Source organism: Dermacentor silvarum, chromosome 6, assembly GCF_013339745.2.
Source record: "Dermacentor silvarum isolate Dsil-2018 chromosome 6, BIME_Dsil_1.4, whole genome shotgun sequence".
Lineage (NCBI taxonomy): Eukaryota > Metazoa > Arthropoda > Arachnida > Ixodida > Ixodidae > Dermacentor > Dermacentor silvarum.
The window spans coordinates 185133239-185148871 of NC_051159.1; the positions used below are offsets into that span (position 1 = coordinate 185133239).

Below are 15633 nucleotides of genomic sequence, written 5' to 3' on the forward strand. Positions count from 1 at the left end.
ACAAAAATATGGATAATTTCATTAAGAAAGAACTCCGCTCATACTTTGTTCGCTTGTAATGTATCTGATGTGATTATTATTCTGCCTTTGTGTATGGTTCCGAGTATATAACGTACAACCTGTTTCGTTTTCTTAGCAAATGTTAATCTTGTAAAATTCAGTTTCATGCTGTGCTGTATAGCTGGTGCTGTATTGATTTGTACAGCTAGTATTGCTATTGTAGTGTTGTTTAAAATGCATTCTGTTAAAACTTTTTCCAATTCTGTTAACTCGCCGTGACGGAAATATTGTCTTTCCGTTCATAGCTCTTTTGGCCATGAGGAATTCCAGCGACAGCTGGAATTATATGTGAATTATTGTACATGTGCGCACATTGTTTGCCGTACTATTGCCTTGCCTGGTCTTTGGGTCACATCAAGCTACGTATGTAGCTTTTAGCCCAACATGACCGTCCAGCATGTACACTGGAGAATAAATTGGTTTGATTTGATCTTGATATACCCAACCGCATCATCGCGATATCGTTGGAATCCTTGGCCGAGTTGTTTAATCGCGGACACCTATCGTGTGGTGTCAAGCTGGCAGCGGTTGAATACGTACCATGCTCCACAATATTTTTTAAAGCCACATAAGGCTTAGTTCCACAGTACCCCACAAGATGGCAGAAACACAACAAAAAACACAAGCCGAAACACAAACACAAGATTTGGTTTCGATTTTTCAGTGGTACTCTTCAAAAATTAATTTTCTATCTTTCCTTTCTAAAACGTAGCAATGTGTTGCTAATTTGTTAAGTCATCGCTTTTATGATAGAATTCATTCTTTGGACAACATAACTACAACAAGCATGCGTATGTCCTTGTGTTACGTAAAAAAAAATTACTCCATCTCCTGCTAAAGGGAACCATGTGTGGATGCGAAGCAGCGGGGAGATGGTTAGCTTGAGCGGGAGGTGGTTTCGCGGCAGCGGCCCGAGCGCTCATCGCGGCGCTGCACAGGAGAGAGAATGAGGCGTGCGCTCCGTCATTTTCATAACGCGGAACTACCGTGGCGCCCCCAGCGGAGTATGCAGCTTGAGCGGGAGATGGTTTTGCGGCAGCGGCCCGAGCGCTCATCGCGGCGCTGCATAGGAGAGAGAGGGGACGCGCATGCACTGTGGGGGTGTGGCACGCGGGTGCCGCTCCGTAGAGAATTCCTAGAGGAGAGAATGGGGGGGGGGGGGGAGCGTAGGAGGAGAGAGTGGGAGGGGACACGCATGCGCTGTGGGGGTGTGGGACGCGAGAGGGACGGACAGAGCCGCCGGCAAGAAATGCTTCGCATTTAAAAGGAAAGAAAAACTTTTGTACCTTGCAGCACGGGATGCACCTAAAGTGCAAAGCTTTAGCAGGTCCTTGAAACAAGCAACATATGGTGCTCTAATCCTGCTTATAGAGGCCTCTATAACTGCGGCAGAGAAATGAAATAACCTAGGTTTTTTTTTTTCTAGTAGGAGAGGGGCAATGGGGCGAAGGCAAGCAACGTGCATAAGTGACAAATTAGTGCTATGCATTCCTTTCTCTAGAGGACTCACTGGAGTTTAAACAGGGATCGCTGTCTTATGGACGAAAAAAAAAAAAAAAAAAAACATTGTGCTGTACCGCTTAAATTATGTTCCATTTCTTTGAAGACAAACTACATCAAAATTACCTTGTGCCAGAAAGTGTAGGCAAGAATAACCTTCGTGCAAAACATTACACTTGAAACACAAGGAGGTGCGCTACGATAAGTTAGAAAAATAGATATTATCGACACGGTAACTGACAAAAACGCCACTCATTCGCTGAAACGACATGAAATCCAAAACAATGAGAATTAACAAGCTCAAAACATTAAGAATATGTTTGGGGCTTGCGTCATATCCCTTAACTAAGGTGCGCACGCACAGTCTCCTTAAGTGATAATTGCTGGCTGTTAAAAAAAAACACAACATCAGACAATTGCCAGCCCTGCATCTTTGCCAATATTGCTATGATAGCATATACGCTACTCGTATATAACTGTGTGTGTGTGCGCGCATGTGCGTGTGTGACGCAAGCAGGAGGTTGCGGACGGAGATAAACATGGTCGCCTGAACACTAGCTTTCTTCTTCGTCTTTGCCTTCCATCTCTGTCCGCCTGTACATTCCATTATATATATATATATATATATATATATATATATATATATATATAGTCATGTTCCCATGACTGACACGTCACCTATAGTTTGTAGGGAGCTTTTATGGGCTTACCTGTTATAATGTGTGCATATATACATATACATATATATATATATAGTCATGTTCCCATGACTGAAACGTCACCTATAGTTTGTAGGAAGCTTTTATGGGCTTACCTGTTATAATGTGTGCACCACAAACTGGCACAATGGAGCTCACTACATCAAAAATCGCTTGCTTTATCCAGGCCAGTCATAAACTGTGTTGCCTTGTGCTTGGGGACTTTGTGCGCTCGCATTGGTCTTCCAAGACCTCTGGCAGGCTGAAAACGTTTGTGTTCATTGGCTTCTTCCTTGATTTACTGTCAATACATTTGGAGTATACTACGCATGTACACAGAATATCAAGTGGCGCATTTAGTATCCTGCAATTCCAAGCTGTGACGTCCGTGCAAGCAAACATATAGTCTCTTGATGCTGATTGTATCTGTGTTACGGTAGAGCAGCTAAACAAAGAGCAACAGATGGACATGACTGCTTTGCAGCAAGCACAGAAAACCTTGGCACTCAGGTTTGTCATGAAGTGTTACTGCCATTAAAGAGGCGAGTCAATGGCTACAAGAAATTGTTCAGAGATTCAACACTGACCCGACATCACCTGTAGCTCAGCCAAGTAGATTACTGTGATAAAAGTTATCTTTGAATGTGCATTCAAGTGAGCTATGATTACATAAAAAGCAAAGTAAAGAACTGCACTAAACCCCTCCAATCAAAGAGCCCACATAAAACACAAACCTCAACCCTTGCTAGAACATGCAAGCTGCCATCTGTGCATTTGTGTGGATGCCATCTTTTTTTTTTTTTCTCACAGGGCTCAAAGTGAAGCAGCACAATTTGTGTTCTAAGCATATCTTACATGAGCTGGCAAATAACCAATCAGTATGAGCAACACATGAAATCCTCCAAAATACAAATTCCATCAATTGCTGCTGCCCTTATGTAGGTACGCTCGCTTAACAGATACTTTCAGGTACCTCCAGTGCTCAAAGTATTCGCAGACAACATATACAAAATTTATTCCCTTTGAATGTACACTGATCATTGCAGCAGCGGGAATGAACTAAAACACAGTCGCTGACTGCTGGTGCCACACGCATGTGATCTCTAGTGGCATTTCAACTTTGTGAACATACTTATATAAACCACCAGCTGGAGCACTCCGCACCACAACGAAGATGCAGAAAAGCTAGCACTGCATCCGAAGAGCCTGTAGTGGAATGCACTGTCTCCAAAAATACTGATGCTTGCATTGTAATGAATATTGCACAAGGTGCAGACAGCCAGGGCCCCTGATGAACAAGAGCAGAGTCACATTACTGCACACTGCTCGGGCATTCCTGGGGCACGCCCATCCAGGCCAATGTCAGGGCCCTGCAAATGGAAGAAACCTCGGTCCAGCTTCTGCTCATAGCTAAATGAAAAAGCATCCCTACTCCTGGATACTTGCAATATATTTTGGGGGGTTTTTATTCTAGAGCAAACAACCACATCAGGTGCCAAGTCACAGAAATATGAAAGTGGGTAGACAACATTGACCTTTCCATTTGTGATCGCCACAGCAGTGTGCTTGGTTGCTGTTTGGCAACATCACAAGTCAAAGCTATGCAGTAAGCAGGCCTGTTCCTGGTTGCTGAAATATGGCACATTTTGCATAGTGATTAATGCCAATATTCCAAACCCAATCCCCTAAAATAAAATGTTGCCAATCAAAATCTTTTTGTCTTTCTACGCTACTAAGTGATGGCCCAAGAATTCCACTGCATAGTGCATAAGTTCTAGCAAGGGTGCCAAAATATGGCAGGTGCTTTCGGAGGCACACTTTTTTTTTTTCCAAGCATTTCAGACCTTTGTCTTCCTGCCTTTTAATTTGTGAATGACCATAAACAGGAATGATGTATAAACACTACAAATCTGAAGTATAAGAAGCAGCCTAACAAAATATATAATCCCCCATGGTAACTAAGTGTGGCATCATTATTAACAGTACCTTGGTTTGTAACCTGGCTGCCAAATGGAATTTACAGCCCTGCTCAGCACTACAACATCAGCCTCCAAGTGGCTTTGCACAATGTTTAAATGGCAAAATATATTCGGCCTCCCATTACAAATCTCATTTGGAAAACAACATGCCACACAACAAATTCCACTTCCAGACTGTGGTTCCATAACAAGTGTTTTACACTTCGCTACGTTGTTAACCACACAAATTTCTGTGGATTCACTGACAATTATCACACTCGGCTCCCGCAATAAATGGCTGAACACCGACTAACAGCATGCCTTTCACCACTGAAGAATTCGAGCAACCTTGGGTAACACCCGTTCTGACACCCGTTCCGGCCTAGTCTAATTATTTCCATTTCTGGCAGAAACACCTTTTAAATTTTCATACATATTTCTTACACTCTGATAATTTACTTCATCCTAAACAATTTGGTCTCACACATGGGAAGAGTGCACCCCTAGTCTTACACGTGCTCCGTAAAACATTCAGTAAAATTAAAGGTAAAAAGCTACTTGATTCACTCATCTTTCGACTTCAAAGGTGCCGCTGCCGATGTTTTGCAACCCGCGGTATAACAGTTTTTAAGTTCTCCTAAGTGCTCTAAAGACTTTTGCTACCACTAAAAATCTTTCCTCAAACACCAATCTGTCATTTACTAGTCCTATGGGCTTGCCAATAAGTCCTCTACTATGGAATATTATAACTAATAGGCTCAAATCTCCCCTTGATATCTGGTGCATCAACACAGGCACACGCCGACGACAGATGGTTGTCATTTCTGCAACCAACCGCTCGGATCAAGAAGCAACGGCATGCGACGCACTTATGTTACATTCAGCTGGGCAGGTCGTGCAAAAGTCACCATCAGCACAGAAAAAGCATGCTTCCTGTACTTCCCCAAAAGCCGAGCCAATACTTCTCACCCCAATTTGCAACACCACTGTTCCTTTGAATAATGTCAACCTCGAATACCAACAAAAAATAAAATTCCCCAACATTACATTTTATTTGAACCTGACATTTACTCAACATGTAAGCTACTTCCAGAAAAAATTTAAAATTCTTTCCTCCCGTTAACTCACATTTTTCAAAATGCATTACTTTATCCCCAGTTAACAACCGCTTTTTACATGACATGCATCACCCCTTTGGTGGCCAACATTTCCGAACTCCACTAAAATCTCCCCTCCATACAACACATTCTCCTACTCACAGGTGCACAACTTGTGAGGAATGCACCTAGTTGCGAGTCCAGTTGCCTCACTCGTACTGCCTCGTTCTTGTGCTAAATTTTAGCTATGTACGAACCAGCCCGTTTTGTTACATGTTCTCTTAGAATTAGGTGACTTATTAAAATAATATGAACAAGTAATATATTGGTAGTTAACGACCGGTTACATATTCATTTTGCACAGTATAGACGACGAGCGTGGGCAACTTCAAGAATCCAATGAAGGATAAAATTTGGGAGACTGGTATCACGGTAAACAACTGCCATGGGTGCACAGGGTGACACAAAGCTCATTGAGAATCCAAATTCCAACCCCGAGATTGTGCATCTCTTTCAACTCAACACTGCTCAGCGGCAATTGCTTCTCTTTTGTAGTGCTTTTCCGCATCCCAAAGTTTTTCTGCGTAGAAGACTTCGTGGTGGGCATAGTCCACCAATACTACCTTCAGATGACAATAAACTAGCATAAAAAATCCAGAGCAATATGAAGATGAGCAGTGTCGATGATGGCGAGAATAAGGCTGGGCACAGAAACCCCGTGGGCGGGTATAATGGCATGTTGAGAGTTGCACTTCCACAAATCCTACCTTCAGTTTAGGTCTTGCAGGCAATCTGGACTTGCTGTGGCCTAAAATGTGCCTCTTTATTATTTTTTGGGGGTGTTTTTCAATACCCTCAACCAGGGGCGTAACCAGGGGGAAGGGGAGGGGGGGTGTTTCGGTGTCAGAATACCACCCGAAATTTTCTGAGCACTGCATACCCCCCCCCACCCCACTCTCCCTCCCTTTTCGACCTTCTTTTTTTGCCCATGCTATCTACACACCGCATAAATATATTTATTTACTCGCATAATGAACACAGTCCCCCCTTTTCCAATCAAGAAGTGTGTTTTTTGCTTTTCTTCACATAATGAACACACCCTGAACTTGCTGCCGTGAAATAGGAGAGAAATGGTACGATTTGGCATCTGATATAGCGTCTGGCGAGTACGACTGTATCGGGCGCCGTACGAGACGCCGAATCGTACCGTGTCTCCTGCTTTTATTGTGATAGCAATTATATGGACACTGCAGGCATATTTTTGCCATCGGCGCCAACGATCGTGCCTCAATCTCCCGCGTTCGAAGGTCGGCGCCGACAATCGTGCCTCAATCTCCCACGTTCGAGGGAGGAAAGCGGTGACGAAACACACCGTATTCCATAGCATGCATGGTGCCGGGGGGAGGGGAGGGAGGGAGGGGTGCGGCACAGCAACTGCACATTGTGTGTCCGTGCGCGCCTATCTTGAAAGCGATGTGAGTCGAGGGCCGAGTCTAGCAGTGCGACGGTGGTTTATACCTTTGTGCGTGCTCCGTTCTAGCCCCTCAGTCTGCATTAAAGTGATACACAGCACGAAGGTCACTTTGCTCGCTGTTGCTGCCGAGATCCCTCACGCCAACGTTTTGACAGCGAGTGTCCGAGTCATCGAGTGTGATGTGTTTATGTTTGTCTGTGCGCACTGACACCATGCTTGTTAAATTAGCAGGGAAGAAGTTTGGGCGTGTTGGTAGGTCATTGTAATTTCAACTGGGATTCATAGCACTAAAACAACACAAGGACGAGGAAGAACATGGGACGAAGAACACGGGACGAGCGCTAGTCCCGTGTTCTTCCTCGTCCTTGTGTTGTTTTAGCGCTATGAATCCCAGTTGAAATTACATTGTTAAATTAGATAGTTACCAAATGTTTGCATGTTTATAAGACCGATAAAACTATTATCCTTACTTCGTGTAGCTGTCTACGCATTTGCTATCGCAATCAATAGTTCGCCTTTCGGGCCAATCTGTGACTTATTTAGAGGTGACCATGGAAAAAGAAATCACTTAAAATTTTACCCTGCATAATGAATGCACCCCCAACTTTGCACATACTTTTGGGGAAATGAAGTGCGTTGATTATACGAGTAAATATGGTATATAGGCTAAAGTCTTATCTCAGAGCTACAAGGTCACAAGAGCGGTTGCCGGGGTGTGCACTTAACATTCACCGGGATATTGTCGTCAGTCCAGAAACTGACCGCTGGTGGCTTCAGCTGAATCTGTAGGCTGAACGCGAGCAGAGAGACTCCTTTCTTACTTTTTGTGCATTATAGGATGCGGAGGTGAACAGACGGTTTTACGTCATGCTAAGCTTGTAGAGGTACTCACAGAAGTTTCATTTATTGCCGTTACTATATTTTAATAGCGCTCTTTTTCCTCGCCCGGCAGTTCCACATTGAATTTCAAACAGTGGCCCTTATTTTTGTGTTTCAGTAATTGTTCAGGAATGTTCTGGTACATTTGCATTCTTTTTCATGCGAGTGTTTTTTTTTTAAGAAAAAAGTTGTCGCAGTTTCACCTGAAAGGTGAAGCATCAATTGCGATAGCAAATTTGTAGAGAGCTATACGGAGTAATGATATTAGCTTTATCAGCTGTATAAACTTGGACATGCAGCAGCACCGGCAACGCGCAGAACTGTTGTCGACGCCGTCGGCGTTTTGCCCGCGTTCGCTCAAAATGCGTGCGGCGTTGGTGACTGTTGCCGGAGCCTCTGATATAAATAGGCACTTGGTGCCGCAGCTAAACGTCGCCTCCCTTCCCTCCCCCTTCCTTCCCTCCCCCACGGCCTCTCGCGCATCGGAAGAAGGCGCGTTTGCTCCACATATATGGTGATTGTAAAGGAGGAAAGAGACGCCTACTTCTGCAGCCCTTAAGCAAGCACGGCGCGGAACGCGCGTTTGTTCTCCGCCGTGCGTTCACTCCCCGTGAAAGAGCGCGTCCCTCGCGCCCTTTCACTCGCACATACAGCGTTCGGCGGCGCGCGGTCACGATTTCATCTCCATTGACGTCATACGGAACCTCACGGCGACGGCGACGGCGACGCCGACGGCAGAAATCTGCTTTTGAGTGTCCATATAATTGCTATCGCAATAAAAAAATTTTCTTTATGAATCAAGTCCTCGGAGTCCTGTGTGTACTCGTATATTTATGTAGATATTACAGTGAACGAAACAACTAACCCTTTGGCTTTATTAAAGCAGAAAAATGACTAAGGTATTGTTTGAGCGCAGGCACTCTATTTTTTTTACCGGCGACATGTAACACCGCCCGAAAAATATTTCTGGCTACGCCCTCCACCGAAGGTCCTTCCCTACTAGAATGTGCAGAAAACAAACTTTCTAATGATTGAATTCCCTCTGCGTTATGCTTCTCTCCCGCGCTACGGCCACACCTGAAAAACGGCTTTCGTAGGCGCTTCCGATGTGCCACCATCGTGTAAAAAAAGCCAATTTTCTTCCTTTCTTGAGCAGATAACCAAACACGGTAAGGAGCTGTTTTAAAAGTTTAGATATCCAAAACAAACAAAATTAGAAAATATGTTTTCTGGCAGATATCGCCATTTTAGCCCCGCATCCTCCCTTAAAAATTGCCAAGGGAAAGAATGACAGATGACTAGGAGATAAGATAAGGAAATTTGCAAGCATAGGATGCAGTCAGCAAGTGTGACAGAGCAGTAAATAAGAGAGGCTGTGAATAGTGCATAAAATGATACAAGCGTCCTTCGTTTCTGAATGAGCCAAGCTGAATTATGTGGGACCTCCCAATACATCATCGGTCCTGTACCAAACATCAACTTTAACGCTGTACAAACTGGCTCGTCATTTGATATGACTCACTGCACGGGCATTGACTCTGCAGAGAGCTGTAAACGTTAAGCGCTCCCCTTCGAGGCTCATCTCAAGATGCCACCACAACCAGGAAAAGGTAGCACTCACAATTTCGACCAGCTCTTTAGGTGGATGTCCACACTCTTGCATCTGAAAAGGAAGACCAGTAGTGAGAACCCATCATGCACACAGAATGCTAGACAGTACGTGTAGAACATGTTTCACGCATTCATAATCTTATCAGCAAATCGAGCAGCCCCTTTCCAGGTTGCATGTCTTACAGCCCGCTACCTCTCGATTTTTACACACCTAGCAATGCAATGTTGCACTGGAGATGGTTGGCAACTTTACGAGTGCGCCTGAAACTGGCATTGTGCCAATGCCACGAAACATAGCCACGTTACACCCAGTCACCCCTGTTACACCCCATAAGGCAAAGCAAGGGTGTGCAGTGTGCCATTCAATACAGTCCATCTTGGATAAATCACACTCGAAGGGGATTGTGACACAGACACAGTTCTATATATATCAAGAATTTGAAATATAAAATATGCCTATCTGAAACTTATCTTAAAATTCCACACCTCTCGAACTGTTTCCCACGATCACAAAAAGCAGGAATTTAATTATTTGTTTTTTCAACGTCGTGTCGAACGCACAAAACTGTTAATTATTTTTTTGCACATGAATTTCACGAGTCACTTGCACTGCAGACTGCATTAGATTAGAAGAAGTTTGCGATATACTGATCACAATGCTAACCTCAAAAACCCACGTCGTCCCGATACGAGACTGTGATGTGCTTTGCGCATGAAAGTGCTTGCTGCATATTTTTATTCAGGATAAGGTGGAAATGGACATAAGACGGAAGCAAACTAGCCTACTAGGAATTCCTAGTACACTTATACTAGGAATACATGCCTGGCTGCTCGTCCATTACAATACGGCATTTAAACGACCAATCATCATATGTCGGCAATGAGTCAACCGTCAGATTTCAGTTACACAACAGATTTTCTGTTGGAACCAGTCATCCTCTCTTCTTGTCCACCCTAAGTGCCCAAGTCCGGCCGTCTCAATAAAGTTGTTTCCTCCTCCTCTTGTGTGCCGCTTGGCGGCCTTAATGTCTTTCGTTCTCAGCACTTCGCCTCCGACCGCTGCTGTGAATGAATACTCGCACCGATGGGCTGAATTTAATTACTGTTGCTTTTGTTTGACTGCTAACTTTTGCTGAGCGTTAACTTAGCTGGACCAGGTGGTCCAAATTTCCGGAGTCCCCCACTACGGCGTGCCTCATAATCAGAACTGGTTTTGGCACGTAGAACCCCATAATTTAATTTTTTTTTTAACTTAGCTGGACGGCATCAGCCGCGCGTGCAGAAGCCACGAAGGAAGAAGTTCACTCTTTGGGATCCGTTTTGAGACTAGTTTACTGTGCAGTAGTAAATGACTAGAGTGGGGAAAGGAAAGTGGAAAGAGAGAAGTTAAGTAACACAGTAAAAAGGCGTTAGTCAAGTACCTACAGTGCCGCGGAGAGGGTGGAGTGGCCACTGTTGGATCGGTGACACGGGACACGGTGGTATTCAGAATTCACTTGCTCGGACGTTTTTGTTAAGCGCCCTCCCCTCCGCTCTCGCTTCTCAGTAGCGTCTTCACGGTTGTCATCGGAGGTTTTAACATCCTCCCCCGCAATGAGCACTGGCTCATTCCGGGCCACCGTTGTCCACACAGGCTGGCAATTCGTTGAGCTGGTTCAGTGCAGACTGCGGGCCTGTGAATTGCACAGCGATGAATGTTGCGCACCGCTGCTGTGATGGTCTTCCCGCATTGTGAGGATGTGGTATATGGTGCTGTTAAATAGTGACACGGTTCTGGGCAACTTTGATTCCTGTTATGAATTTTTGTCGCATCAAGCAGCTTCAAGTGGCACCAACTCTACCATCGATGTCTGCATCAAAGAGTGGGGCGATTAACTGCAACCTGTACTGTATAACCTCATTGCAACAGACCTTGAAAGTGAAGATTTTGGTCGGTTGTAAAATAAGTATGTAGTAACAGTAATACTGTTACAACAGACTTTTATGTAAACACTAAATGCGTCTGCTATAAAGAAAAAGGTTGATAAGGCATGGAAGAAGCTGGCAAGCTTCTTCCATGCCTTGATTTAAAGCGGTTGAGTCAACCTTCACTACATTTGAAGTCTTCATGGTTCAGAACAACAACAAGTTGTTCCACACGTTTCCGTAGCAGCAGACTGTTCACGAGGATGGTTCACGAATGGGCGTCCCGAAGTCACAGCAGCAGGGCCTCTTCAAAGTTTGGGAATAAAGCCTTATCGTCGTTTGAGAAGGAGACGGAGCTATCCTTGGGTGGTATTCTCGGGCGATCACTCTGAGAGAGTTTCACTTTCGCAAAGTTTCGCGTGACTCTGCACAGATAGCGTCCCCAAGAAGTGTTGCTGGCACTGTGCCAAGCTCATTATCAGTGCCAAGAGCGCTGTTGGCCGTATACTTCCAGGGGTTCAGGGCCAAAACGAGCCAAGTCTTGCGAAAGCGAAACTATTTCTGAAAGTGATTGTCCGATAATCAATTCATTCGTGCCATCCAGCTCACCTGAGATTAAGTACTCCTGAAAAGACCGCACAATCATTTCATTCAGGGACAGTACCAGGCCACTACAAGGCCCTTCATAACGGCCCCGCATTCACAAAGGGCTTTCAATAGGTGCCACCATATGAGAATCGTCGACTCATTGATCTCAAGCTGCGGCGGTGTTTCCCAGCTCCTAGGCCATCAAAATTACTCGTCTCTCGGAGTGGCCATCATACCCAACGCTCTGTGTCGCCATAATGTTGCGAATGAACGTAGTCGAAGCGCGAAAAGCCACAGGGTAATGCAGCAGCATAACCATAACACCAGCCACAAGCACCGTGAAAATGGCGTCGATTTCACCAAAAAAGAAGTTTTGACCTCGGTCAACTTGTGTATGGAGTGAATCGAGACTCAAGGGTACAGGTTGCCAACGTAATGTTAAAAACCACTTGCAATATACATTGCAGAAGTCGCCAGAGTCGCGAATATCCACACTATAAGCGATACCGCACTATAACCAAAACAACAATTTTTGAGGCCTGCACATATGCGAAACATGTAGACCAAGCGGCCGCACATATCCGAGAATGGAAGCGTGTGACCGGGAGTTTTGCATCCGTTTAAATTTATCAACGTTGAAAGGTTAATGCCCAAGTACGCGCGGTCTTCGCATGAAGCAAAGTAATACAGTCGAGCCCACTTATAACAACATTCAAGTGCCACAAAAATTCCATTGTTATAGCTGATAATTGTTATAACCGGGTTGCATGAAAACAAAATTTTTTTAATCAGAGCTGTTGTGAGAAAACTATAATGGCGGGGAGGCCAGTGCCGCTCCACACCACCTTCCTCCACCCAGCTGCAGATTGTGTTGACTCATTTAACTGTTTAACTCTGCTTCCTGCGTGCTCTGATCGCGTGTAACAAGTCACGGCTGTCGGCGTTCAAGAATGGCACTGCTATACTAAAACCACGTTAACTCAGATTTCACGGCACCGAAAAAATGTCCGAATTAACCGAATGTCTAATTATTGCGGGTATGAAGAAAACAAACAAATGCTTCCTACGTCAACACGTTTATATTCACTGAACGAATCAGCATAATCCTGTTTCTATTTTGCACAAGGGCAGTGCGGAAGCTGCAATTCTCATCATCTCTTAACTGATTAGCGCTCGCAGCGGCGAAGGCCTTCATCTGTAAGACCCCCTTTTCACAACCGCGCGTACAACCGGATTATTTTTTTGCCAGGTCGCCACCCATCGCGATGTAGACGGTGCTCTTCATCCTCGACAGCTTTGGTGCACACTGAGTAAATATTGTTTGCCGCAACCGCGGCCGCTGCCGATTCTAAAGGTGCGGTTCTAAAGGTGCGTTGCCGATGCACGAACTGAGCCAAAACGAAACTACCGTTTGCTGCAACTGCGTACGAAACCGCGGTCACTATAGATGCAATCATGGATGGCGACTACTCAGTTATGAATGCACGCAACCGAGTCAAAACGAAACTACTGTTCGCCGCAACCGCTGCGGATGAAATCGCGGTCACTATCGATGTGATCAGGGATAGCGACTACACAGTCATGAAGGCGCGCAGCCAACACGGTGCTATGCGCGGCAGTAAATGCAATAAAGGTTTTAAAGGCACAAATAGGCATGAAGCGTTCCGGCGTTGACGTCAGTCCAAGACGCTTTTGTCGTACATTTTGCGGCGTTGCTGTCATTCTAGTACGCTTTTGTTGCACATTTGCGGCACTTCACCAGCCCAGCGCTATCAAGCACAGTTGGCGGGGTCCATTCGGGTTTCGGAAGGTGGCGCGGCGTGGAGCTGTGGGCGCAGCCCATTCGTGTTCGGAGTGGTGGAAGGGCGACGGGAGAGAGGCACGCGAGGCTGGCGATGCAGAGAAGGATGGAAAACAGCGCGCGGCGGCATCCAACGGCTCGAATTTCTTTTTTTCTTTTCAAGGATTTTGCATTCCATTGCCTTTCAGCATGGACAACCAGTAGCCAGACTTCATCGTTATAACCGATAATGCGGCATGGGGCAATGTAGTAAGCGGGTTATTTCACCATAGAAAACATACAAAAACTGACGGTGCAGCATCTTCTCATTGTTATAACCGATATATTGTTAAAACCGGTATCGTTATAAGTGGGTTAGACTGTAATAACTAAAAAAAGAAAATGGCAGCGACCGAAATTTCAGGTGCAGTAGTGTCTCATCTGATTTCTCGGACTGATCGGTGTATGCACGGTGTCGAAAACGTGGCGACCGCAGACCAAGTTGCTGCCTTACGAGTGTTGCCAGTGCCCTCACTTTCGTTATCAAGTTAGTTTCTCAACATTTCATGTGCCGTATAGTCATTGCAATGCATTTCGTTGACTCGGCACCAAACCACAACTTTGGTCGCTGACGAGACGCACTGGTTACGCCTAGCCACCGGGGGTGTCGGGCAGCATGCTGTTGCGGGCCTTGATATGCTTGTAACAGTAGATGATTACATGGAGACTACGCATGCGATCACGCGCATGGGCTGAACTGACAGCAACGCGTACGAAATGGAGTTTGGTTCCTCGGGCGATAAGCCGTGGCAACAACTACTACAGTTAAACCTGGATATAATGAAATTGACCAATTCCCGAAAAACTTTGTTATAAAGAGGATTTCGGTATATGCAGGTTCTGCACGAAAATTTGAAAAAGAAACTGATCACTTTGCCGACGATCCCGTGCCTGCATATAAAACCTTCGAGCCACCCGTTACTGCCTTTTAAATCATGGCAGCCCAGGATGCAAGCATAATCCCTTGCTTTTTGCTACAAAACAGCGCCGCTGATGGGTACGTTTCATGCCCGCATGTCCATAAACCATGTAAACACAGCTTTTTCGACGTCGGCGTATGCTGATGACTTCAACTTCTTCTTGCCGTCCGTGCCACGCTCTACAGCACTGCGAATCGCATCTTTCGCATTTAAAATTGTGGACAAAGAACTAACTGGGATGCCAAATTTGGCAGCTACATCCTTCTTTTTTTTTTGGCCTCCAGAAACGCTGTCCAAGATGGCCATTTTGTCCTCAAGAGTCAATATCTTGCGTATCTTCGTCGAAGCACTCATCCTTGGAATGTCACACCAGTTACTGGATGCGTGGACGCGTGTCGTTTCGCACAACCGCGAGCCATCGGAAACGAAGAGGGAGCGACACGATGGCGTTGTAGCGTCGTATAGTGTCACCTAGTGTCAGGTTAGTGAAGTGAAGCGCAGAGATTTACACAGTAACCAAAGAGTGGCGCTGCCAGCGCATTGAAAAAAAAAGTTTTTTTTTTTTTTCGGCAACATCAACTGGAAAAGGAGAGTGCCGGCTTGGCGGGCTAGATCAGCTGCAGCAAGCGGCGGGATCAGGTTTGAATGAAGGGAGGGGGAAAGGTCACGCCCGCGGCGGCAAGATCGCCGGGTCGAGAGATGCAGGGCCGCCATCGCGCACGCTTGCACGCACGCAAACATGCGCTCAATCTCGCCTCGCAGTCGCCCTGAATTCGAGTGCGCCAAGCGCGACGCCGCCGCTTCACATTCTGTCGCGGCGGAGAAGGTGCTTCCGGTTGCTGCTTGGGCAAAAATGACAAAATTTGGGGCGAAATCTTTAGGCTGTCGGCAGGGAAAATTCGTTATTTCAAGGGGGTCTCCCGCCGCACTTCGTTACGTAGAGGTCTCAAATACATGTGCTTCTATGGAGTAACGGGAGAGAATAGAAAAACTTCGTTATATCCAGGAACTTGTTATATGGAGGTTCGTTATAAGCACGTTTAACTGTATAAATGCCTACCAAGTTTGTATGTGCGCACACTGGTACGAACGACTAAAACTCA

At 45.5% G+C, this 15633-nt stretch overlaps 1 protein-coding gene across 1 annotated transcript in view; it reads right to left on the reverse strand.

Moving 5' to 3' along the window:
- Positions 1 to 3254: 3254 nt before the first annotated feature.
- LOC119456540 (peroxisomal biogenesis factor 19) overlaps positions 3255 to 15633 on the reverse strand; it is a 56343-nt gene continuing 43964 nt past the window's right edge. The window contains exons 7-8 of the mRNA XM_037718373.2: positions 9288 to 9329; positions 3255 to 3628 (exon numbers count right to left, since the gene is read on the reverse strand). Coding sequence (XP_037574301.1) covers positions 3566 to 3628; positions 9288 to 9329 — 105 coding nt within the window. The 3' untranslated portion in view covers positions 3255 to 3565. The remainder of the gene's footprint in view (positions 3629 to 9287; positions 9330 to 15633) is intronic.